At 37.1% G+C, this 26564-nt stretch overlaps 1 protein-coding gene across 1 annotated transcript in view; it reads left to right on the forward strand.

The window, feature by feature from the left end:
• Nucleotides 1-13921, forward strand: part of LOC134791434 (protein yellow) — a 59663-nt gene extending 45742 nt beyond the window's left edge. Inside the window, exons 5-8 of the mRNA XM_063762455.1 lie at nt 3724-3910; nt 4400-4594; nt 10744-10876; nt 13759-13921. Of these exons, the coding sequence (XP_063618525.1) occupies nt 3724-3910; nt 4400-4594; nt 10744-10876; nt 13759-13869 (626 nt within the window). The 3' untranslated portion in view covers nt 13870-13921. The remainder of the gene's footprint in view (nt 1-3723; nt 3911-4399; nt 4595-10743; nt 10877-13758) is intronic.
• Nucleotides 13922-26564: the final 12643 nt, after the last annotated feature.

Here is a 26564-nt window from a genome sequence, read left to right on the forward strand (position 1 = left end):
ACTACACACCTATGTTCATAAAAGCTGCATGTAAAAATCAGAGTAGGTACTTACGAATCCTACGGAAGGAATGTCTCGTTTAGATTATTAATCGGACTTTCATGGACATGGATTGAACTTCATTAATTTACATAAATCATAAAAAAGTCGAGATGATAATAAAAAATATCTCTTCGGAATTAAAGAAAAAGACACTGATGAGTGAAGTCGGATACCATCTGTATAATATACGTAGTAAGATGATGTGTATATAGTCAGCAACACTACAAAATCTTTAAGTCTTCGGTAATTTAAATTAATTACTAACCTTATAGCACTAATAAAAAAGTACATTCGGTAAGGTAGGTAAGTATTACGTACCGATCTATTAAATATAATATATTACTCTGTAAAAGGTGTAAATTAACTTCAGTTTTGAAAAATATATGACATTTTAAGACATCTACTGAAAACCTACAACTGTCTTTGGAGTCCACGTGTTTAAAGTTTGAAATATGTATTAGGTAAATACCAATCCATAACAACGTGTTAGTTTATACACTTATTAAGTTTTATTGTCTCATAAGATATGTATCACTAAAATAGATCGAATTTGTCCACTGGCGCGACCATATCTACGGTAGTCACGAAATTGTTCGCCACAGTATGAATATGATAATCAGAACGTTGACTTTCTACAAAGGTAAGGTGTATTAATGTATGTGATATGTAGCGGGGTACATAGGGCTAGGGTTCTGTTTCTGTTACGCATATGAAAACTATCGGTACCTCTTGCGTCGAATGATGGTCCATATGACAGTTCATTTTTAGGGTTCCGTACCCAAAGGGTTTAAACGGGACCCTATTACTAACACTCCAATGTCCGTCTGTCTGTCTGTCACCAGTATCTCATGAACCGTGATAGTTGAAATTTTCACACATTATGTATTTCTGTTGCCGCTATAATAACAAATACTAAACGGTTGGTTCTCTTTGGTAAAGGAACCCTAAAAATAACAGTAAGAGGCAAATGATTTAGTTCGTGTCACAAATTGGGTATTTCCATACATTTAATCTAGTTTACTTGACAACAAAATACTATTACTGTATGTTAATACGAGTACTGTGTAACTTGGGAAGTACAAAAAGTTAAATAATAAGAGGTGTGAGGCCACGGCTCGCGATCAAATCATTTTGTTTTCTATCGACACCGATTGAAAACCGTATCGGTAGGTATTATGGAAAGGCGTAAGTAGATTGCAAAATAAGAATAATCGAGGATTTATTATTTTATTTGCATAATAGTGGTGTTAATCTTAATTAATTTCAACATAAATTCACTAATATTATCTTCGATTACCTACTCCATCGCTGTTTCTATTTTTTTGTACATAAATACATAAGTTATATACATGCATGCCAAGTTTCATTCAGGAAGGCACTGTAGGAGAAGATGAAAGACCTATTTTTAAAGTCCTAATTAGGTAAATAAGTAGGTACATTGTTTTTTATGTATTGAGTCACCAGTTAACTTGTCAACGTACGACGTACATATTGATGTACCATACATACCAACTAAATATAATTGCTTTTTTTACATATACATTTAAATTAGTAAACCTCATCTTGTGATAGGTTCTGGTGGGGTATGTTTTTACAATTATACTGACACATTAAATACTTCATTAGCACTAGCTACAACTCGATACCTAAAAACTACTACGTATTAGTATATTTTAGTAAATCAATCTAAATAGATATAATAATAAGAATAAGAATAATATTTATTTACGACGGCAGTTTCAGGGGCCCATCTAGTCAGCGGCGAGTCACCGCCTGCCTCGATGACGGTGTTAACATTGTTATGGCAGGTGTCCGGACCTTTTTTACAATAGCCCAATCTCATTGTCCACCCAAACATCAATCCATAGACCGGTATACTGTTCACTTTTTCTACAATAGTCCCAATGCCTGCTGAGACCGGTTCATGGGTGTCTATTGTTGCGCCTGTGAACGGGTTCCAGCAGGCGTTCTACATGACATTAAAGCTCTCCAAAGGGCCTCTACGTGTTGGATCTATATCCCCACGTAAGCCTATCAAAAGACCGGGATTTATAGGCCCGTGATATCTAAGGAGATACAAATAATAATATTTATTAGAAAAAACCTTGTTGACAATATATCTGTCAATATGCACCATTCTATAGAGTCAACTTCGCAAATTGCGTTGTTTTTTATTGATCATGAATTCATGTTCAATAAAAAACACATAAGTACACATACATTCACCATTCATTCATTTGTGTACATTCGCCAGTTGTTTCATGTGAAATTTGCCTAAGTACCTATTTGCTAACGGCAAATACAGATAACGTATTTTCAAGAAATGCTGTGTGGGAAATTTGTCTCGCTATCGTATTGAAATTCGGGAAAAAACAAACTGTTTACATAGATCAGCGAAATTACCCTTTGATAATATAAATGGCGCAAGTATTGAAAGGTTTAGAGAGCTCAATCAATACTAACTTCGTTCCATGGTAGATATTAATGAATGTCTCGCCCAAGGGTAAACGTGCTTTGTAGGTATCTACTCGTTACTTGCCTACGTGACTGGCGTATATAGGTACCTCCTGAGGTGCTTTTTCTTGCTTTGTATAGCCTCGCTTCTACCAACCTACAGTTTGAAAGCACTGATAGAGTGCCATTAAAAAAAACAACGGGTTGCACTCCGGGAGTGCAGACAGAAGTGAAAACTCAATGACTAGTCCAAAATGTCTGCAGCACTATGTATAATTGACCCATCCTCCTTTCTATTGAAAAACTTTAGTTCCGAAATTGCTGGCCAGTGAGCTTAAATTTGTAGCGTTAATTGTTTAAAATTCGAATAGAAATTGTAAAGTTACCTTGCAGACCTAAATATATTTGGTCATCTAAATATATTTGGTCATGATATTTTGAGTTTTATTCACCAGTACTAGAGTTCACTTTTATTAGCGATTTCATCAAGATGTAGCTTTATTGAATTATATTGCAGTGATATAAAGTTAGAATGTTACTGTGAGATCCTCGTATTTCAGTCCGTACACAATTAGAATATTGAGCTTTATTGCTTACTATAAAAGTCCAGTTTTAAATAATTGACCTGATTATGATACGTTATGACTAAAGTTCTTTGGTGAATAATATTATCCGTCACACATGACGTTCAGCGCGTTACGCGTTACGCTGTCTCGAGTTTATCATTTTTTCCCCACCTCAAAAAGTGCTCAGCGCCGCTAAATAAGTTTTCACTCAAAAATCAGGTGTATGGAAGCAGATAGGAATTGTTGTCATTAAACTGCTTCGGTATAATTTCATTTAAGGAATAAATGGGTATCTTTGAGTATTAAAGTATCCAATGACTTTCGCCAATAAATATGTCGCTCACTCACAATGAACGACATTGTCCCGTGAGGTGAAATCTAATATATTCGGTGCTAGGTATTCATTTCTATTAAGTTAGCGAAGTTGATAATACTGTATGCCTAAGAAGGACTTAACCAATTATTTTAGGTATCTTTTAATATTAAATAATCCAAATTCATTATGCTGTATGTATGCGTAAGGACTAGGTATATTATACCCAACTGAGTATTTGTAAAGCGAGATTTATTCAGCTTATATAGTATCTATCCAACGCCTATCGCGATAATACCTAATTTCTGTTTTGTGCCAGGCTCTTATACTTATTATTCCTATTTCTAGGTATTATCGTGTACGACGGGCACCGAGACAACGCATGGCGCGTGACCCACGCCTCCATGTACCCCGACCCGGACATGGGAGAGTACGACATCAACGGGGAACGGTTTACGTTGATGGACGGCATTGTCGGCCTGGCGCACTCGCCGGCTCAGGGTCTGCTCTATTATCAGCCGTTGGCCACTGACAGGTGAATATGCATTTTTGCTCTGGGCTAAGACTTAGTGACACTTGCCTCCATATACCCTGACCTGGGGCCTAAACACAATCGCAATAAGGACATCATGGTAAGGCCCCTGAACAAGACGTCGAGCTTGACTTCAACGAAGACACATTCAAGGGCACGATGTTTATACTCTCATTACCAACCATTGGCTGCCGTCAGTCTGGTTTCAATCTCGTACAGTATCCTATCTATGGAAAATAGCATCACAGATCACTTTGAGCATCGCGGATTGGGATAAATAGAAACTACATAACACTGCCAGCCTACCCTACAAAACAACCAGCCCGTACAAAATAACACACAAAACACACGCACAAACTACAGAAATTCATGCACGTTTTCGAAATAACATACTTTTATACTAGTTAAAAGGGTAAACCATTAAGCCAAAGAGAATTGTATACCTACCTAATTATATTTGCCAATATTAAATTTTGAACTGTTACGTTCCAGACTATTCAGCGTGTCGACCGCAGTTCTGGCGGCAGGCCCCCCCGCCGAGGGCACTGACTTGCCCGTCAACCTCGTGGGCCGAAAGTCCTCGCAAGGGCTCGGCATCGCCGTCGACCCTCGCGACGACACGATCATCTTCAGCCCCATTGTCGAGACGGCCATCGCTGCTTGGAATCCTATCAGCAACTCGCATAGGTTAGTACATATTTCTATAGGTAGGATTTCTATAGGTACCCCTTGTTTTATAAACACTACCTAGCTACTTATATTCCGAAAATGTCAAATGACAGAAACAGAATTTTCCGTGTTACCCGAATTCTCATACTTTGCCGAATTATTAGTACACCAACTTGAAGCTAGATAAAATGAGAATAAGGGTATTTTGAGAACCAGGGTTACTTGCAAAAATGGTTAGGTACCTTACCTTAACACAATTAATTAACATTGAAGCCAATATCTCAAGTAGAACACTATTAACCGCGAATTTATAACCTACCACAGACCAACCCCTATAGACCGAGCTTATAGGACGGCTCGCGGTCACCGCCCGTATGGTGTATAGGTCAAATATAAGATTGTTCGCGCGCCGCTCCGATCAGTTGCGCCCAAGGTTACGACCTGTTAGCAGTGTGTACGAGTCTAAGAAAATAAATCGTAAACTATTGAATTCATTGGGAAATCATGGGATATTGCAGCGTAAAATGGTGTGGCAAGTCATCTAAGACTTCTACTTACAAAACAGATGGAATAACATCCCACAGGAAAGCGAAATTCATTATTTCATTGAATAATGTTTCTTGTCTGCGGGGTTCATTTTATACTGGTCAGTAAGCAGAGGCGAAGTATGTCCGTCCCTTTTCGTCAACTTGAAAATGCAATGCGCTATCCCTTTCCCTTTCGACTAGTGATGTGACGATGATGGTTTTTCAGTTGCGGAAACTTCGTGCTTCGTCATACCGTATTGTACCATTTTAGACCTGATTTTGGACCTGATGATGAACTTCAAAGAAGTGTGAGGGAACTCGGTGTTGGTTTGTGATAGACATATGTTGTATGGGTTTTTTTAGAATCCTCTAGGTGAGCAGTTAGGTCTCATGTCACGAGATGGACCTGATGATGAACTTCAAAGAAGTGCGAGAGAACTCGGAGTTGATTTGTAATAGGCATATGTTATTGGTCCATTTGAATATGTTTTCAATACAACCTTCTATGACCTTAATAAAACGGACAAAAGAAAATAATTGTATGAGATTTTGGCGACACTTTTTTCTCGTATCGAAAGAGATTGCGATTCTGAGTGGAAATAATATAAAAATTCTAAACTTTAAAATTCAAGTTCTTGGTACTTAAAACAGAAATGCCCTAATATGTTAAGTAAAAATTTCAGGTACATTGTTAAATTACTTAATGAAATATTAAATTAATCAATAAGTATATGTCGGAGCTTAATGTAGGTTTAGGTATTCAGGAATGGCTAGATGCACTAGGCGCTACATCCGTAGGGCGTAGATATTTAACGCGAGTACAAGTACGCGAGGCGTAATGCAGTCTCTATTGCTACTGTCCGACCAGATTGAGATTCAATCCCAGAGTGACGCCAGCCTGCAGCCTGGCGATCCCACTTACTCTAGTCCACAAAAACCATAAGCTAATTAATTATCAAACAGAGCAATTTCCGAGAACACATTCAGACGTTACAAAAACCCCTGACGCCTCTAATACGCTCCCATAGCCTCTTGAACAGACATCTTTATTACCCACGTCGCTTACAAGTGTTTTTGATAAATCGTAAGTATGTCATGTAAGCGCCCATTATTTTCAATTTACCAATTACATCACCTGAGCGTCGACACGGCGATCCTGACTGTCACACGTCCTCGTGTGCAATAAGACATTTAATTAGTCATTATGACAACTCAGCAAATTTTAATTCAACTTTACCGTTCGGCTATTCTGCCACTAATATCACTACAGATCACTAAGATCCATTAGGCAATTAATATCGCTACAGATCCGACCTAACTTTCGACGAACTAACGACCTAACTAACGAAGGTTATTCTGCCACGAATATCGTTAAGAGTACAAACATAAATAATCAATAAAATGCTCGAATCGAATGAACTCTTTTACAAATACAAGCAACAAAGAATAGTTTGAGTACCTATATTCTCTTATAAGAACATCATCAATATCATTTAAATTACATTGATCAAAACAACACCTCGTTGTTACAACATTTATGTGACTTCTCAAATCTCAAATCTCAAAGCACTCTGGCCCGCACCACATCCGGGCACCACCACTGCAAGTCTACAGGCGATAAGGCTTGCGCTAAATGTCACTGTCTCTCATAGTAATTGTCACACGGCACGCCTGCCGTAACCACATGGTCCACCGACCACGTTCGTCACAAAGCTGTCATGTCTCAACCGTTTCAATACCTGTGGCACCACGGCCACAACATATGTGACACACCTTGTCACGTCACAATACGTGTGGTACACCGACCACGTCCATCACAAGTCACAAAGATGTCATGTCTCAACTATCACATATCAACTCTCAACAGTCTTAATACCTGTAGCACACCGGCCACAACACGCGTGACTCACATTGTCACATCACAACACATATGGTCCACTGACCACAGCAGCACTCAGGCCACTTCCAAAGTGATACACCGATCACTCCAACGGTTCCACACAGGAACTCAAACCATGCCACACAAGGCATCAACACCACCACGGGTGTCATCATCATCCCTAACACTATGTATCATCACCTGTGGTCGCCGCGCAGCCTCCTTTACCAAACACATTTTCACTAAATATGCGTGAGAATATATCTGATTCGGGTATGTGACCTACGATCGACCGACAAGCTAAACACAAAGTGATGCACCTACATAAGTCACTAAAGTCATCAATACTCAAATTACTCTTAGTTGTCACTTTCTAAAATAACTTTGCATTGAAGTCACATAAACCAACTGAATTTCAGTTCCAACATTCAGCCATCCAAGTTATTCAAAGAATCTTATGCGTCGACAACGGCTATAACTGACTATTCTTTGTTACTTGGTCTCAGCAAAAAAAATACAGAGCATTTACTAGCAGCTCAAACCAGGAATCGAACCTGTAATATTAACTTTAGATTAGCATTTTCAATGTCTCGAAAACTTTATTTCCGTACCATTAAAAATGTAACCAGAAAACGCAAAAGGTTCATTCTCTCAAAAAAATTAACAGCTATTCATATTATTGGAAAGTGCTGATTTAGAAGTTTTTAGAACCTAAATAAAGAAATATCACGGCATTTCATTCGTTGTTAAAATTCACAAAGTTTTTTTTTAATAGTTAGGTATTGATTAAATGAGTAATAAACCTATTACGAAAAATGTTTTTGATATTTTTATACTAACAACGTTATTGATTAATGATCTGAAACTAACGATTTTTTTTGTTCATGTTTTTGCCGTCTCTCCCAAAGCGTATCTGCAATATTTTTTTATTGCCAAACAACGTTATCAACAACGTCAAGTGTCGTCATATTTATGACCAAACAAAAAAACTCAACCCAAATCTCTCCTTTGTATAACACTTATACAAAGAACACTTGTACAACACAGCCATAAACAAAAAATCAGCAGGTAGGTACCCATACCCATTATAGCATCGCTACAAAGTTCAACGTTGTATTTCACTGATTCATCGCCAAAATACTTTAGACTCTATTTTAATTGATAATAAGACTTGTATTCTTCACAGAAATGGGCGTACATCTTACGTCTCGTAATTTATCGGTTCTAGTACTTTGACTATACGTCGATAAGTAATGTGTTGTAAGATATACCTAGACCAACATAATCAGATTGAAGGCTTCAATCTCAATTTAGGTACTTACATCTTTAATTGGAAACCAGGTGACTAAGTAGCAGATTATTATTTATAAACTCTCTAGTCGCCATAAAAACAATTACCTTACAAAAGGTTACTAATCGAATAACTTCAACCCGTACATTGACATTGCAAGACCTTATTACTCGTGCATCATGCTCATTGATCTTTGCATTCTTTCTAATTTAACGTATTATTCGAGTTTATCAAAACCAAAATACCAGTCAGATAGTAAAAAAATTGACAAAACTATTTTTATCGATCTCAATTCAACTATTAAAATGCAATAACTATGCAAGATATAATGCCCATAAAAATGATGGATGGGTCGACAATCAATTGTTCAGTCGAAACATTCAAATCAAAATTAAACTAGGTAAGCTCTAGTTCCTTTAAAAACAATGTTCAACCAATATCCGTTAATTTAAACAACAACTAAATCATTCTTTAGTTTGCTACGAAATGTCTCTTTACAGCGTAGTAACTACGTATTACTCGCTTAAAATTAAGCATTGCATTATGAATTAACGGATTAAACGAGAAACTAACTTTAATGTTTCTTTTAGTTTTTAAAGTGGGCATATAAAAACGGATTCCACAACAGGCTATAAAAAGCAACAATTTCGTAATTTGAAAATACTCTCTTTTAAATACCGCATTCAAAATGTCTAGTCTAGAAATATTAGTCGGTAATCAGGAATCTCGATAGTGTTAACCCAACTACGAGTTTATAATAAAAACAATAAAAAAGGCTTCATCGTTCACTACAAAAAATGGTACAGGATCGGGGACAAATAGAAACCGGTAGGTACGTAACAACAGGCGGACTCATCGCCAAACAGCGATCTCCTCCAGGCAAACTTCAGACAGGGAAATAGCTAATGAAGATTATTACTCTTCAATCGTTATCTTAAATCTCTATCGTAAATGATTTCAAATTTAATTCTAAGTTCACTCGTATCTTCTTTCTATTAATCAACATAAAACATCGACTTAAATAGTCTCGGAAAATAATTACAAATTCTCTAAACAGGCTACATACTATATCACCGTCAGACAAATGCCACAACGTTTTTAATTAGAGATAAAGTACTCGATTCAATTTCATAATAAATACTCATGAATAACATCTCCGCTTATATACTTAAAACGGAACAATTAATCCACTTTTAAGGATCAACCTCATGCTGGCAAATTAACGACGTGAATGATAAATCATCAACGTAACAATCATAAATCATAATGGAACGAACTGACCCGATTTGATGTCCAGGACACTCCAAACAGGATTTACAGGAAAGCACCAGTTTCACCGCATATTAACTTTGCACCTTACGTTTATGCACAAATTGAAATATTCACTCTTCAGTTCATAATTCCACGATATCACAAATCACAACATACACAATGCATAGAATTTTCTTTAGGTACAAACCCCGCAGTACTTTCGCGTTACGATCCCACGATCTGATGTCGGAGCTTAATGTAGGTTTAGGTATTCAGGAATGGCTAGATGCACTAGGCGCTACATCCGTAGGGCGTAGATATTTAACGCGAGTACAAGTACGCGAGGCGTAATGCAGTCTCTATTGCTACTGTCCGACCAGATTGAGATTCAATCCCAGAGTGACGCCAGCCTGCAGCCTGGCGATCCCACTTACTCTAGTCCACAAAAACCATAAGCTAATTAATTATCAAACAGAGCAATTTCCGAGAACACATTCAGACGTTACAAAAACCCCTGACGCCTCTAATACGCTCCCATAGCCTCTTGAACAGACATCTTTATTACCCACGTCGCTTACAAGTGTTTTTGATAAATCGTAAGTATGTCATGTAAGCGCCCATTATTTTCAATTTACCAATTACATCACCTGAGCGTCGACATATAATTATTAAGTAAGTTTCTCTAAGTATACTAAATTGGTAACAATTTTACCACAATAAATTTCGATGTCACTGGTAGCAGTACCCACTACCTGTAATGAACATGTCCCATCCCTACATTTACACGTGTCAGCGCGCCATGTTTAAAACGACCAATCACAACGCCGTGAGCACCCCTCCCGCACCTCACAGTTTGGTGATTTGCGTCGGGAACAAAATGGCCAATATTAGGTTTCTAGAGGCGGTGTTCTGTGTAACCTACCTATTGCCTTCATACTGCGAGCCCTGTACCTACTTAAGTCATTAGAATGCACGACTATGGTAAACCGGTTTTATTACCATTATTAAGATTTTAGTACTATTTCATGATCACTGATCAGACTTGAATAATTATATTGAAGATATTGTGCTTGCGGTAAGTCAATCAATGAACGTAATTAATTCCATTCTTCATCTTATATAGCGCTACTTCCAAGTATATTATACTAAGATTTCACAGTGATATCTATTAAAGGTTCTTGTTGAGATTATTTAAATAATAAGTCAAAAACAATTCCAGAGTGCTCGCCCAAGACCCGGAGAAGCTGCAATTCTGCGCGGAAGTGCGATGGGCGGAGCGCGACAACGGGGCCGTGTGGGCCCTCTCCACGCGCTTCCACAAGTACTTCAAGAGACAAGTCAACAAACACGAGGTACCAACCGCTATTCTTAATATTCTCTTATTTAACCTGTAAAGAGAAGCGGTCTTCTCCTTTCCTCTTAACAATGTTCTGATATGTGAAACGGAAAACTCAACCCAGCCATCGGGAAACCATCGGCTCTAGCGGCCGGCCCGGCGGCAAATTTACAAAAGCTATACTATTTCAGTCACGACTCAGATTCTAATAGGTGAGCTTTTGTTTATGCATAATATTACTTAACAATATCTATACCGTTTCGGTAAAAAGTAGTCACTGAAATGGATTAGCTTTTTGCATACATATTTTCAAATATTATTCACGACAAAACCTAGTCGAGTTTAGTAAGGTCAGTCACGTTTGAATGTGATATCAAAATTTTAATAATACTCATTTACTCAAATGGATTAGCTATTGTCGCGATATATTTAAACATGAATGCTCTCACAATACCTAGTCGAGCGGAGTCTCGCCGTCATATTTGTTTACCGTGAACAATGTAAGTTCTTACCCCCTTATTCATAAACGCGCTTCAATCCTCAATTAGCTAATAATCGTTTGTCTTTTTCTGTCATTTTGACTTATGTATTTGTAAGAAAGCTGCCACTTCCAAGAAAACGAAATGTTTTTGGAAAAGCGAGTTAGGTTAGGTAAGAACTGCGACTCCCAAGAAAACGAACTGTTACCAGAAAAGTGGGTTAGGTTAGGTTAGAACTGCGATCCCCGAGAAAATGAACTGTTGCCGGAAAAGTCGGTCATTCGATGTAAAAAAAAGTCGGTTCGCTGTTTGGTCGCTGTTCACCTAACACGCTCCTCCTCGCTTCGCTCGTCGTCGCACCTATCTTGACTCTGTGAACTCTGTGAAATGTATCTTACTAGACGTTATATATCGTATTAATAAATAGCCAACTGAATAATTTGACCAAAGAAATGTACATATTCCAAACGTTGTACACATAAAAATAATCTACTTAACAATAATTCTCTCAAGTAAAACGTTGTCATGATGAAAATTTGGCAAATGTTGGTTGCCAAAGTAAGTCATCTGCGAAAAGTTGGTTGGCAAGTGAAATTCGGACAATAAAACTTCGGAGAAAAAGCAGAACACCGTAATAGTCAATCTTGGTCCTTAAATAAATCATCTACATACTTCGATTCAGTCGACTTATGATTGTATTGCGATTTCACACTAAATATGTCCTAATAAGAACAACTGATATGTTCTAAGTTCTTAAGTAAAAAAAAAAATTAGGTATTGTTAAGTAATTAGCACGAACGTTAATTAATACAATACAATCAGAGTCATTACTAAAATATTATTCAAGTGTTAGATCGCAACAAACTAGCATTTGTAGCAACAATATCCATATTAAATTAGTCAATAAAGTCTATACGATTTCAGTAAATTTCTGTACTACATATTCTGTATAATGGATTAGGGTTTTGTCAAGTTTTGTCCAAATAAAAGCTAATACAGTTCAGTTCGCATCTGAACCTTATCAGTATAGGCTTTGTAAATTCGCGGCCCGGCGACCGTATAGATCTAATGAGCGCTTAAGGGCCAGTCCACACTATCTATCACACGCGTCAGTATCTAGTCAGCGCTATGGAAAATGGCGTCGCTGTGCAGTTGCGCCAACGTTACGTCAGTAGCTATAGAGTTGACTAGACGCCGACGCTTGAAAGACGCTAGTGTGGGGTGGCCCTTAGTATAATTTTCTTTTTGTTCATTACCGTCAGTTAGTCCCCATTGGCACGGGAGCTTTTTCAACGCGCGTTATAAAAGCGCTTAAATCTGTCCGCACTCTAATTACGATTTAACGACCAAGGCTTAAAGTCGAAAATCCAACAACGCTTGATAAAAAGCGCCACCGCTGTCGTGTGAATAAATACACATGTATTCATTTGTGTCATTCAAACGCGCGTTGTAAAAGCGCCCGTGGGAATGGGGGCTTACAAGTATCAATGTAGAAACACATCAGTGAAATATATGTACATCAGTAATTACAGTAAATTGAACTTAACATCATTAGCTTTATTTAGTTTACTGTGGGTTTAGGTCGATTTGTGTGCAATTGTCTCATATCAATATGTATTTAGTTATTATTTGTTCAATCTAATGCATATTAAACCGAACTCATTTATTTGGTCACTGGTCAAAGTTATAATAACAAGTCAAGGCGTAGGTAACTATCATTTATGAATAACAAATAAGCTAATATTATCTTTATTCTTTATCAATGAGACAAGTAATTTGTATGTTATTTTAGAATAATTTCTACAACCACACTAACTAAAACAGAATGTAACATTTTAGGAAATGGTCCAGTAGGTTGAATAAGTTATCTGATGCAACTCGACGACTCATGAGAAAGGACATTGAAGTAGGTAGTTGGTATTTAGTATGCTTCACTAACACAACGTTCGGTGTTGTCGCGAGTTATTGTTATCTAAGTAATAACTTTATTTTTGTCTTAGAATGACACAACTACTTCATTTGGGCATTTTCACTTAAAAGTGTACCATTTACTTTTTTTTGAAAATCCATCTACTTTTGGGTTATTTCTACTCAGAATCACGAGGACTATCGAGGACGATTTAAAAAGAAAAAAAATGTGTTCCAAATAAAATGTCAGTTTTGTAACGCATTTTCACATACAATTTGTATGGACCGTTACAAAACTGACTCCCAAAATTTGTATGAAAAACTGGGGACACTTTTTTTCTTTGTCTTTGTACTATTATTCAATAGTACTCGTGATTCTGAGTCTAAATAAGCCAAAAGTTGATGGTTTTTCGAAAAAAAGTAAATGGTACCATTTTTTCTGAAAACCCCCATTTAGGTAAATGCCCGGTAAAGGAGACTCCTAGTTTTACCTGCATTCCTTTTATTTCAGATACACATACGTATCGTTCGCATAGTGGAAGGGGGATTCCCCGCGTTGCAGCCGCACGTCCTGCGCCGCTCCGCTCGCCGTCACAGAAACTTGAACGCCACGCTACACTAATAACTATGCCAACTAAATACCTACTAAATTATTTCGTTACTGCACACAGCAGGATACTCATTGGCAACATAAAGTACCTTTTGGTATATTTCGAGCCTATATACATAGCAAGAGACGAATGTTTAACTACATCAGCGGTATCATGATTTGCTTTGCTGTAAGATATAGGCGCAAAGAAAACAACAAATCTACACCAAAATTAACAATTTTGCGTTTAATTTAATTAATGTATTGCAGCAAAACAAGGAAGTCAAAAGTCAAAACAAATGAAAATATTGGAAAGAGAAAGAGCTCAATCCAAAGTATTTTAGATAGGTAACAAAGCGATGAATGACATAACCTTTTTTAGGGCTTAGTACAAGAGTGACCATGAAAATCTAAATCATAAACCAGGTGGAAGAATTTAAGAATAATATTACTGATATTAATTTGTCTACCTGTCATATTATAAAAAAAAACCGGCCAAGTGCGTGTCGGACTCGCGTTTCTAGCGTTCCGTACATAAGTCCGACTCACGCTTGACTGCACATTTCTAATAGGTTTTTGTGTACTTTTTTCAAAATTTTCTTAAATAACTTCGAACCTATGTATTTTAAAATTATAAAAAAAACATGTCCATCTTTGGGTTACTAATTTACATATGTGTACCAAATTTCAACTTAATTGGTCCAGTAGTTTCCGAGAAAATAGGCTGTGACAGACAGACGCACGAGTGATCCTATGAGGATTCCGTTTTTACCTTTTGAGGTACGGAACCCTAAAAAGAAACGGTTACCATGATTATTTTATTGGACAAAGAGTTCACCAGTACCTAGTTAATTTTTTCACAAAGAGGCTTTTTGACATAGGTAGCAGGCCATTGAAATGCTACATTTCACCTTGGATTAAATACGGCTCGCTTGATTTTTTTTATATGGACGATAGTGGACAACCGATTCTCCATACAAAAGTAGTCCCGTTTTCCTCGCTGGGTATTACTATTAAGTATTAACATTATTATAGAAAATATTTTTAAAACAAAATGCTCTCTGTGAAAGCCCTCCGGGTCAATGTATATTTTTTGGATTCGTGAGTGAGTGCTAATAGAAGATACTCAAAATCCAATAAAGATCCAAATAAAATCATGGTTTTACAAGAATTTCACAATGACTTTCAAGGTCAAAAACTTTTATTTGACAAAAGCATTTTGCCACTATTATGTTTCATATGATGCAAGACCGACCCTTATTTAATGCAAGGAGGAACGTAACAAATAAATAGGCTAGTTTATCCGACATACAAACCCAACAAATAAGCAGGTAAGGACTACTTACTTGGAACGATTTCAATGGCCTATTAAGGATTTCATTCGTTTGACAAGATCTGATTAGACTTATTCCTGATTTGATTTGTTTCGGAATATGTTGAGACATATGTAAAATATGGCATTTTTTAACTTAAGTGTGTTTTTGTATGGCAGAGTACCTACATCAGTGGCGCGATTGACAGTAAAATGTTAATTACATGTAGATATACCTATACCGCTATACCATTTATTTATATCGAATCATATCGAAAAACGAAAATTGATCAACTGATCATCTTAAATTTAAATAGGTTTGATGAATGATTGATGAAAATCAGTATTTATTGTCACAATTATCAATGTTACCTTATATCATTATACCTACAACATCGAATTTAAACACATGCCTTTTATATCACCATTTCTTTAGTTACATACTGTATTCATTAACTTTATTAGTAGTCGATAAGTCTTAGAAGTAAGTTATCCAGTGTCATTTCTTTATTCTATTAGGTACTTTCTTATAATAATCGACGTTCACATTTTTCATAATATATTGGTTTATATGTTTTGTAATAATATCCTTAGTTTTTATAATTACTTACTTTTTAAATGTTGAGATAAATTCATCTTGTAGGGATGTAGGGTTTGGAAGGATATCACGTGATGGTATGTAAGGTAAACGAAGTTAACCTTAATCCACCAGTAGCACCTAGTCTATCTTATTTATATCTTATTATATGTTTTCGCTTTCATCATACTTTAGCCAATAAGAAATAATGAAGTAACTACTCGTACCTACGATATTTTGTAAAAATACAAATCATTGTATCGGTATAACACTTTAAACTCTCGCGTTTTGTACACATATTTAATTACACAAACATCTACCGCGATATAATTTCATTGTTTTTACCTTAAATTCCGATGTTTCAGCTGAGTTGCACCTGCTGTGGTCACGGAAAAACAATGAAATTATATCGCGGTAGACCCGTTTGTGTAATTAAATATTGTGTAGGTACTTAAAAGCGCAGACAGTGAAGATGGGCAGAGAATTTTGTGCCATTCATAATCCATTAAATTGGAATAAATGTAGTGCAACTTACTTACATTTTAAAGTTATATAAAAAAACTTATTTTTTTTATAGTATTATTAATATTTTAAAGTATGTATCTAATTGATGTAAATATCCATGCCCAATTTCATGTAGGGTAATCTATACTAACACTTATAGCCCTTACCAGTTACCCTCCATTTTTTTTATTTTGATTGGCTTATGTTAAGGCAGCAAACTAAAGATGACTTCCGTTACAAAGCACATTCCGTTACAAAGTTAGCGGCCTATGACTGTAATTTAAAGGGCCAATCATTGAATAGTTTACCCTACCTTTATCGTAAGTTTAACTTACCACCGATATCTGCCTGCAAGCTCCGATGTGACTGAAGCGTGAAATAGTTACCATAATACATAGTCTAATAAAACATGGTCTTCCATTCCCAGAGTGACACGGGCCTACGTCACAACAACATGGCCGCTATATATAGCGCTATCGCATATTATCATATAGCGCTGTCGCATGATGACGTAGGCCCGTGTCAGTTAGGTGACCTAGAAAAGACGGGAATGGAGTACCAGGCGGAGTATATTATTATACCATGCCATAATATTAACAATCTATTTTACTTATTACGGAAAGCGGAGTGTCTTTAGAAAAAAATATGTCAATTTTAAAATATATAAAAACAACATTTAAAACTGTCTTAAACCAGATTTTTTCTTAGCTACTCTAGCTGTTAAGGAAATCTGATAGAATCTATTCGAATTAATTTTTGCAATTTGAGGTCCTCTAAAATAATCGATAATTTGTCATATTTTAAACCCTGGGTTCCGGTAGGTATATGATGCATCATATGTATTTCCTTACAGCTTCAGCTTTTTATTACCATTTTTGTAAATAATAAAATAGTGATTGAAATCATACAAACTGTTTCTTTTTGAAATTTTATATCCTACTTCGAATCCCTGAAACATAGAGTAGGTATTCTCGGTGCGCGTGCGCGAGATCGACTCGCACTTAGCTGTTTTTTTACGATTAGAGCTACCTGTCAGTTTTGTTGACTTTAAAAAACTACCTTCGTCATGCCGGGTTGACAAATGACTAGTATAAATCAGTCACTGGAACAGCTGACAATACCCGATGTCGCTGCCAATTCGTACTGCCATTACCTACGTGAGAAAATGGCACTCAATAATAAAATCATAAATGTATTTGAGACGCTCAGAATCTTTTTCAGGGACTAAAAAAAAGACTATTTGAAACCACGGGTGACCCTAGGGCTGGCTCATTCCTAGGCCAAAGAATAGGCATAGCCATTCAGCGTGAGAATGTAGCTCCAGCCTTATGGGCATCCTTCCGCAGGTGACAGATCTGGGCTTCGAGCAACACCGGCTTCCGACACATCGGAAGGGAGGGGCCCAAGTAGAGATGGGTCGCGGGTATTTACCCAATTTACCCACCCAGGTAAATACCCGGTAAATACCCATCTACCCGGTATTTACCCGTATCTACCCAAATGGACGGGTAGATTCATTTCTTGTTGCACATGTCGATTTGTGTTAAAGTGGAGATATAAACCGAGTTAATGGCTGTAATTATTGTGTGTCATTTAAAATGTAATGGTTTAGTTGCAGTTGCAGTTGTAACTAAGGAATTTTTATTAGTACAATTTTGATAAAGATTAAAAAAAGGCCGTCATAAGAGTATTTTTTTAGACTTGAGTAATTTATCGTACTTATACGTTGATTCCAACTTCGGTCGGCGGGGGGTGTGGTTGGGGGGAGGGGGGCAAAAGTGAACTTTTTCATATTTCTTGGAATCTGTCATTAATATCGAAATGTGTTGTATGTACAAACTAAAGTAGACATAATTTTCTACAAAAAAGGTTATATACATTTTTGTCCTAAAACTAACTGTGTTTGACTTATAAGCTTCACAAGTTGGGATACTGCACAATTTTTTTTATTATCATTCATAGGTATTCTTTATTTTCATCTTTCTAATGTATATTAAAAGCATTTTAAAACATTTCCGGAAGCCAGGGATTGATTTTACACGATTTTTATAATTGGACTGATATGTTAAAATCGAACTTCACCTCATAGCAACCTTTTTGTAATTAGTTTGAACATACATTTTATGTAACATTATAAAAAAATACTTAAATTAATCTTATTTATACTCACATACCATTAAACACATCAAATTTAGAAGAAAACCGAAAATACCCGCGTATTTACCCGCGGGTAGGTAAATATCGGGTATTTACCGGGTAAATACCCGCTGTCGGGTATTTACCCGGGTAGTTACCCATCTCTAGGCCCAAGCGATACCTCACCGTACAAATCTTTCTGCCATTTTTCGCGGGGGGAAAGGTGCACACAGTCGCACTTCTCACACACTTACATACAAAATCCAATCTGTAATGACGACACAAATACATAGAAAATGACACACGTCAAAGACAAATCTTGCAAACCTCGATCTCTTTTTGTGTACGGACGAGTGACAAGTGTCACAACACGCACACTAACACATTTTCGTTGAAGTATGTTATTGTATTCTGAGAGATGAGAAGTCGGATTTGTCGCTCGAACGATCCGCAATTTGTACTGAGCGAGCAAAATCGATAAATCCAACAATTACATCAGACTAAAATATAATAATTGTGTTTGAATGTAATTAAACGTATGATATGTAAAAAAAAATATTACATGTGAAATGTAACACTTTCTTTTTGTAAATTTGATGTCCCCGACCTCTTTTTATAACAAAAAACCGAGCAAACAGGCATTTTTGTGCAGCAGTGTTCACGCGCGCGTCGGGACTCGGTCTAGTGAAAAATCCAAGTGCAACTAGTTTTATTACCCGTGCTAGATTAGATTGACGCGCTAATCTTGTACCTCGGCAGAGGGGAAATAGTGCGAATGCCGTCTCCCTTCCGTGTTGCTCGAAGGATCTGGGGGACCGAAGATAGGTGGGTAAGTTTTATTTAAGTACTTATTTATTTTATTAGTTTTAGTTTATTGTTAATTTTAATAATAGTTATACCAGTTTTGTTATTGAATAAATCTTATGTTTTTGTTATAAACGTAATCTCTTCCTAATTTATTTCCTTCAGGTACGTTACACAGTGAGCTCGTCTGTAGTTGCAGTAATCCTTTTAATGGAACTCGTTTGTACAGACAATGGCAAGACAGCGTTACATTAAGCCAGTTTGGATGAGACAGCCACTCGGCAAGCGCTGGGATTCAATTCTAGCTCAGGGATTACCTCGCTTCCTGTGTGATTGATGCACGACTTACCTACCCGCATTTTTTCTGACGTGCCGTATGGGCCGGGAAAATCCGTTTCCCAATCGTGGAAGGCTAAGGAAACCATCAATAATTAGAAATGGCTGGTAACGTAAGTATTAAGTCGTAATCGTATTTAAATAGCGTACCCACCACAAGGTAGTAAGAGTAAGAGTCGCTTACTTAAAAAAAAATAAAGGTGGGAAAATCCGAAATTTACGTAACTTGTAATAGGTTCGATGTTACGACGTACCCAAAGCGTTAAGCAAAAGAAACCTTAAGTTAAGTTTATTTAGAAACATATTTACTAATTCAACAAGCCGCAGCCCTGGCAACGTGTATTTTGCAGGTGCATTGACTCGAATGAGTTTGAAGTCTTATCTAAGCTTCATTTGCATTGATGTACCGGACGATTAATCTATATCACAAAAACAGCACCAAACAAATGTTCCGGTTTGGTGGTTACGAGTAGGTACCTGACCACAATGTGTCCGTATCCAATCACTCTTTAACACTACCTACCCATTTTAATTGGATAAAACTCGCATCTGTTTGCGACAAATTATCTTGTTTATCTAGGTTATTCGCACAACCTTGCTTTTGCCAAGGTTCGATAAAGGGAATAGGGCATTGGGGAATTTCTACATGACGAATAGCAGTTAGATGACGCACGCACTGCAAGTGTATGAACAAATGAGTATCTTCGCGGCAAATTAATCCTTAGTGAAAACGAGGAAAATTGCGTCATGTCATCAGAAACGAGTTTGATGAGCAAAGTACATAGCTATTTATTCATTATAAATCAGGTAACTTGACTTTGAACACCTTGTGGCTGACATAATAATATTAAATTTATCGCGAATAAATTTTGTTACCTTTATTTCCGACGTTTCGACGCAAGGTACACCGTTTGTGGTCGCGGATAACTGATGTCCTGTCCATGGTATAATAATATACTCCGCCTGGTACTCTCTTCCGACCACGTGACTGACACAAGCCTACGTCATCATGCGACAGCGCTATATAATAGTATGGCTACAAATATAATGACCACCAAAAAATACTTTGATACCCTAAATAAAAAAATCATGCTTACCAAAAAAAAATCACTGAACACCAAAAAAATAAGGCCTAAAATTACAAAAGTACCACCATTTTAATTACGACTGCACTTAAAATTGTAATCGAATACCAAATATATTGAATGATCACCAAAAATCATTAATGATCACCAAATCTTGAAGACCAAATTAATGCGATATTTTCACCTAAATAAACCACTATGATTACCAAATAATGTATACATATTACCAAATAAAGTAAAATGATGCCAAAATTACTAGCCCCTCCCGCTCAACCCCCCGTACCCCGCACCGCATACCTATAGTAGCATTTCAGTATGCTACTAGAAAAGTAGGTTAGGTTTGAACTGCTATCAGTTAAGTGGGTTAGGTTAGCACTGCGACCCGTACAGAATAAGGTTTGAACTGCGACCCTTACAGAAAAGAAATGCTACTAGAAAAGTGGGTTAGGTTAGGTTTGAACTGCAACCCTTACAGAAAAGAAATGCTACTAAAAAAGTGGGTTAGGTTAGGTTTGAACTGCGACCCTTACAGAAACGAAATGCTACTAGAAAAGTGGGTTAGGTTAGGTTTGAACTGCGACCCATACAGAAACGAAATCCTACTAGAAAAGTGGGTTAGGTTAGGTTTGAACTGCGACCCATACAGAAACGAAATGCTACTAGAAAAGTAGGTTAGGTTTGAACTGCGATCTTTACAGAAAAGAAATGCTACTAATTCTAATGCTGCATGAGAAAAGTGGGTTAGGTTAGGTTTGAACTGCGACCCATACAGAAACGAGATGCTACTAGAAAAGTGGGTTAGGTTAGGTTTGAACTGCGACCCTTACAGGAAAGAAATGCTACTAGAAAAGTGGGTTAGGTTAGGTTTGAACTGCGACCCTTACAGAAAAGAAATGCTACTAGAAAAGTGGGGTAGGTTAGGTTTGAACTGCGACCCATACAGAAACGAAATGCTACTGGTAAAGTGGGTTAGGTTAGGTTTGAACTGCGACCCTTGCAGAAAAGAAATGCTACTAGAAAAGTGGGTTAGGTTAGGTTTGAACTGCGACCCTTACAGAAACGAAATGCTACTAGAAAAAGGTGACGAAGTGGATTAATTAATTTAATAGGATAACGATATATTAAATATTTGCACATTTTTAATTAAAATATGGTTACAAATTGTGGTGGTCATTTACTATTTTTGGGCTTACAATGATTATTTTGGAGTCATTTGTTTTAATAGGATAGCTCGATTTAAAAATTTGGTTATAATTTTACATTAAAATGGAGTTCTAATTTTGGTGGTCATTTACTATTTTTGGGTTTACAATGATTATATCGGTGTTATTTTCTTTAATTAGGGCGAGCGAAGCGAGCCCTATCACTATTCGACAAACTATGCATTCTTGTGGTACACTTTACGGAAAAACTATCGCACTTATAGGTTTGAAATTTAACATAGTAATTTAAATTCATGTCTAGATGTGTTATCAAACATAAAAATATCATTATATAAACCTAAAAAAATAAAATAAAGGAATAACACTTTGTATAACTACTAGCGCCATCTGTTAGAAAAATTATGAATTAAAATTCGTGCTAATATATTATGTGCTAACAAAGATGAATACAAAAAACTGGTCAAGTGCGAGTCGGACTCGCGTTTTAAGGGTTCCGTACATCACACAACTTTTAACAATTTTTTTTGTACGTGAAACGACGTGAGTTAATCGTCTTGAAAAACCCGAATCGGTCAGATCAAAAACCAGATGTAACATGAAGTGTTACGGAGCGGTGGCTTATATCTCTGCAACTATGCAAAGTAGCTTGGATAGGAAGATTACATCCCGAACAATAGTACCTACAACTGTCCAAATGCGAAGACTGAAGGCCGAGCTCCGCGTAGAGCTGAAAGCTCGGAGCGTCCGACTGGTTCGCGCTTCCCACAACTTCCGCAAGTGTTTTAAAAGCGAAGGCCGAAGAGAGGTAATACCTATAGTGCTTTTTTAAACACGTAACAATAGTAACCTAATCAATCAGTAGTACAAGTACCATTACGGCTGTGTGCCAGATACAGCCTAGTCGCATTTTTTGTCTTCAGTCCGACTCACGCTTGATCATAAAGGCACGCCTCATCGGGACGCTTCGGGGCTTCGTTCTTATGTGGCTATCGGCCTAGTGCCTTCGCAATAGCTGTCTACACCCCGTTTCACGTGGGCCATTGCGGCTGTGTCCCTAAAAAAGCCTAATCGCATTTTTGTTCTTAAATCCGACTCACGCTTGATTCTAGATTTTTAATAGGTTTTCCTGTTATCTTTAGGTAAGGAACTATTTTGTGTATTCTTTTCAAAATTTTAGTCCCTGTATTTTGTCCGTAGTTTTATCCTAAATTTATAATATATTTGAGTTTCTCACAATGAGCCCTTTCGTTTGGTATGTAACACAATATAGCTTGCAAAAATTTGTTTTTTAATTTTCTCATTTACCCCCCAAAAGTAGTCCCTATGTTTAAAATTCATGTGTTGACGTTACATGTCCGTCTTTGGGTCACAGACTTACATATGTGTACCAAATTTCAACTTAATTAGTTCAGTAGTTTCGGAGCAAATAGGCTGTGACAGACGGACAGACGAACGGACAGACAGACGCACGAGTGATCCTATAAGGGTTCCGTTTTTCGTGAGGTACGGAACCCTAAAAAGGGTTAAAATTTTTGATTCTGACCCATCTCGTTTCGGTCGGTTTGATTCCCAATTTAGCAATTAAGTTTCTGTGAATACTGGAACATTCAATCTTGCTGTATATTCACTGCGGAGGTCAATTTACTCGTATATTCTGTTCTGTGACGCCGATGAACTGATCAGTCATGTTGTGTTAGCAAACTTAAATCGGGTATTTTCAGTTCGAGAAACAGTTTTAGTGTTACTATTGCTTGAAACTGCCAAAATTATAAATAAAGATAAGCATATTAGGCCGTCTGTATCGGCCCTAAATCACTGAAGTTTGTTAATACAACCCGACTGCAACTTGTATGGAAGCTGCACGCTGACTGCACGCCAATTGCAACGTCGGCGTGCAGTTCAACCAAATGACTCAGAACCCTGGCAGTACCTAGCGGAACTCAGGTTTGGTGCAACATAGGCAAACGCTGTTTTGGTCATCCGACTCGTTTTTATGAGCACTTGGGAGATACCCAAAATAGAGCTGTAGCTGAACCCTGGCAGTATCTAGTGGAACTCAGGTTTGTTGCAATATAGGCACACGATGTTTTGGTCATCTCACTCGTATTGATGAGCACTTAGGAGAGTACTACCCAAGATAGAGCTGATGCTGAACCCTGGCAGTACCTAGTGGAGCTCGGGTTTGGTGCAACATAGACACACGCTGTTTTGGACATTCGACTCATGATGCTCACTTGGTAGAGTAGTAACCCAAGGTAGCTGATGCTGAACTCTGGCAGTAGGTACCTAGTGGAGCTCGGGTTTTATACAATATAGGCACACGCTGTTTTGGTCATCCGACTCGTCTTTTTGAGCATTTAGGAGATACTCACGGTATAGCTTTAGCTGAACCCTGGCAGTATTTAATGGAACTCACGTTTGTTGCAACATAGGCACACGCTGTTTTGGTCATCTCACTCGTCTTGATGAGCACTTAAGAGAGCAAATTATACGTAAGTGCATGTGCGGAGCAGCATGATTACCGCCAGTTGGTGTCCAGACGGAATAGTTTTACGCTCAATTGTGTGGTGTGGACGCATAAATAAATTCAAGGACATTGACTCGCTGACCCAACATTATGTAGGAAAGCCAGTTGGCTTCCTTACAAAAAGTACTGGGCGACCGTGTAGGATGTAATAAGCGCTTATGAAATTGTATATTACGTGTGGATGATAATGGCAATTTGATTTTGTCGTCTGCGGGCTCAGCACGGTTCCATTTTTATCGACTATCACTATGCGCGTCCCTTTCGCACTTACATACTTGTTAGAACGTGACAGGCATGGTGACAAGGGATAAAAACGCGACCGTGCTAAGCCGCCTGGACACGTTTTTAATGGACAAAGTAAAAGCTGTAACAGACAGGCATACCGGGCAGCGACCGGGGTTCAATTAGTAGGTATATTTCTTTCTTGCTCTCACTTATAGCTGCGTCCTTAACGGACTTATAACGTACCCATTCGATCGAACATGGAACAAGCCTCGAACTGGATCAAAGTAGCGGTCCAGTACGTTTAGGTAGAAAAACTCCGTGAGCCCTTACAAAGCTCTGCTTTTTGCTAGTAGGATAGCAAGATGTAAAAATTTGGTTATCATTTCGCATTAAAATGGGGTTTGAAATTTGGTAATCGATTACTATTTTTGGATTAATAATGATTAGTTTGGTGTCATTTCCTTTAATAGGATAGTCAAATGTAATAAAATTGGTAATCATTTCACATTAAAATGGTGTTATAATTTTGGTGATAATTTATTATTTTAGGGTGGTAAAATAGATTTTTTTGGTATTAAATTTTACTAAATCTGGCTATCAGTTAAATAGCAGCCTAATAGTATGCAATAGTGTAATATACAAAGTGGCAATGTTATTGTGACGTAGGTAGGGAATGCAAATCGGTTATAACCGTAACCGAAATATTCGGTTATAACCGATTATTATAACAAAATTTCATAACCGAATATTGAACTCGAATAACCGGTTACGGTTATTTTCGGTTATTTATTTATGACTTAAATTGTATGTTTTTATCATCTAATGGCTATAAAATCCTGCCACATTTGGCTGTGACTATAATTTTTAACATTAATAACAAAAATATATTTTACTTCCCTTAATTATGAAATATTTTTATTGAATATTGTATCACGTCCAAGATCATATTTTACTTTTACTGTATTTGGTGTGTTTTATTAAAAAACGAAGACTTTTACTCACATTCCCTAATACTGTAGGTACTAAAATAAAGATTTTTGTAGTTTTTTAATTACTTCATTGTAAATTTATAATTTTTCGTCGAAAATAACCGTAACCGATTATAACCGATATTCAGTTATTTTTCGGGCATAACCGTAACCGAAACCGGTTATGAAGTTTGGCCGGTTATTGCATTCCCTAGACGTAGGCTTGTGTCACTCTGGGAAGAGAAGACCATGTTTTTATTAGACTATGGTCCTGTCCCAGCAAAATATCAAAATAGAAATGTACTTATGTATCTACCCGACAAAAGGTCTATGAAAAAGTTGAGGGTAGAAATCATAAATATCTCTAACTATAATAGACGCCAAATGATCGTTCCGATAGGGTAATAAACCGAGCTGTCAACAAGGATGCGGCTAAAGTCGATATTGCTTATCGATTAATTACGCTTGCTCGATGAAACACTATTGTACATCTGCATTTATTATAGTACCAATTGCTTCATTAATATTTTAGAACCGTCTGGTAATAAATTTCCAAGATGACAGTGATACCGACAGTTCCGACGACGAAAACTATGTAAATTAAGTTTATTGTTTAAGTTTTTATTCATTGATATTTATTATGTTATTTCTTTTTACGGTATTTATTACAAAGTTATAAATTATTAGCATATTTTTTGAATACATTGTGTTTAAAACTAACATAACCAATTAATATTATAAATACCACCATCGATAATCTGCGAAGGTTGCGACACGCATCCCTACAAGCAGGTAGTAAAAGGGGCGGGGCCGGCCTAAAGATTTATGGCCTCATCGGAACGATCCTTTGGCGTCTACAATAGCAAAAAGCAGAGCTTTGTAAGGGCTCGCGGAGTTTTTCTACCTAAACGTACTGGACCGCGACTTTGATCCAGTCTAAGGTTTGTTCCATGTTCGATCGAATGGGTACGTTATAAGTCCGTTAAGGACGCAGCTATAAGTGAGAGCAAGAAAGAAATATACCTACTAATTGAACCCCAGTCGCTGCCCGGTATGCCTGTCTGTTACAACTTTTACTTTGTCCATTAAAA

This window comes from Cydia splendana, chromosome 6 (genome assembly GCF_910591565.1).
Source record: "Cydia splendana chromosome 6, ilCydSple1.2, whole genome shotgun sequence".
Classification (NCBI taxonomy): domain Eukaryota; kingdom Metazoa; phylum Arthropoda; class Insecta; order Lepidoptera; family Tortricidae; genus Cydia; species Cydia splendana.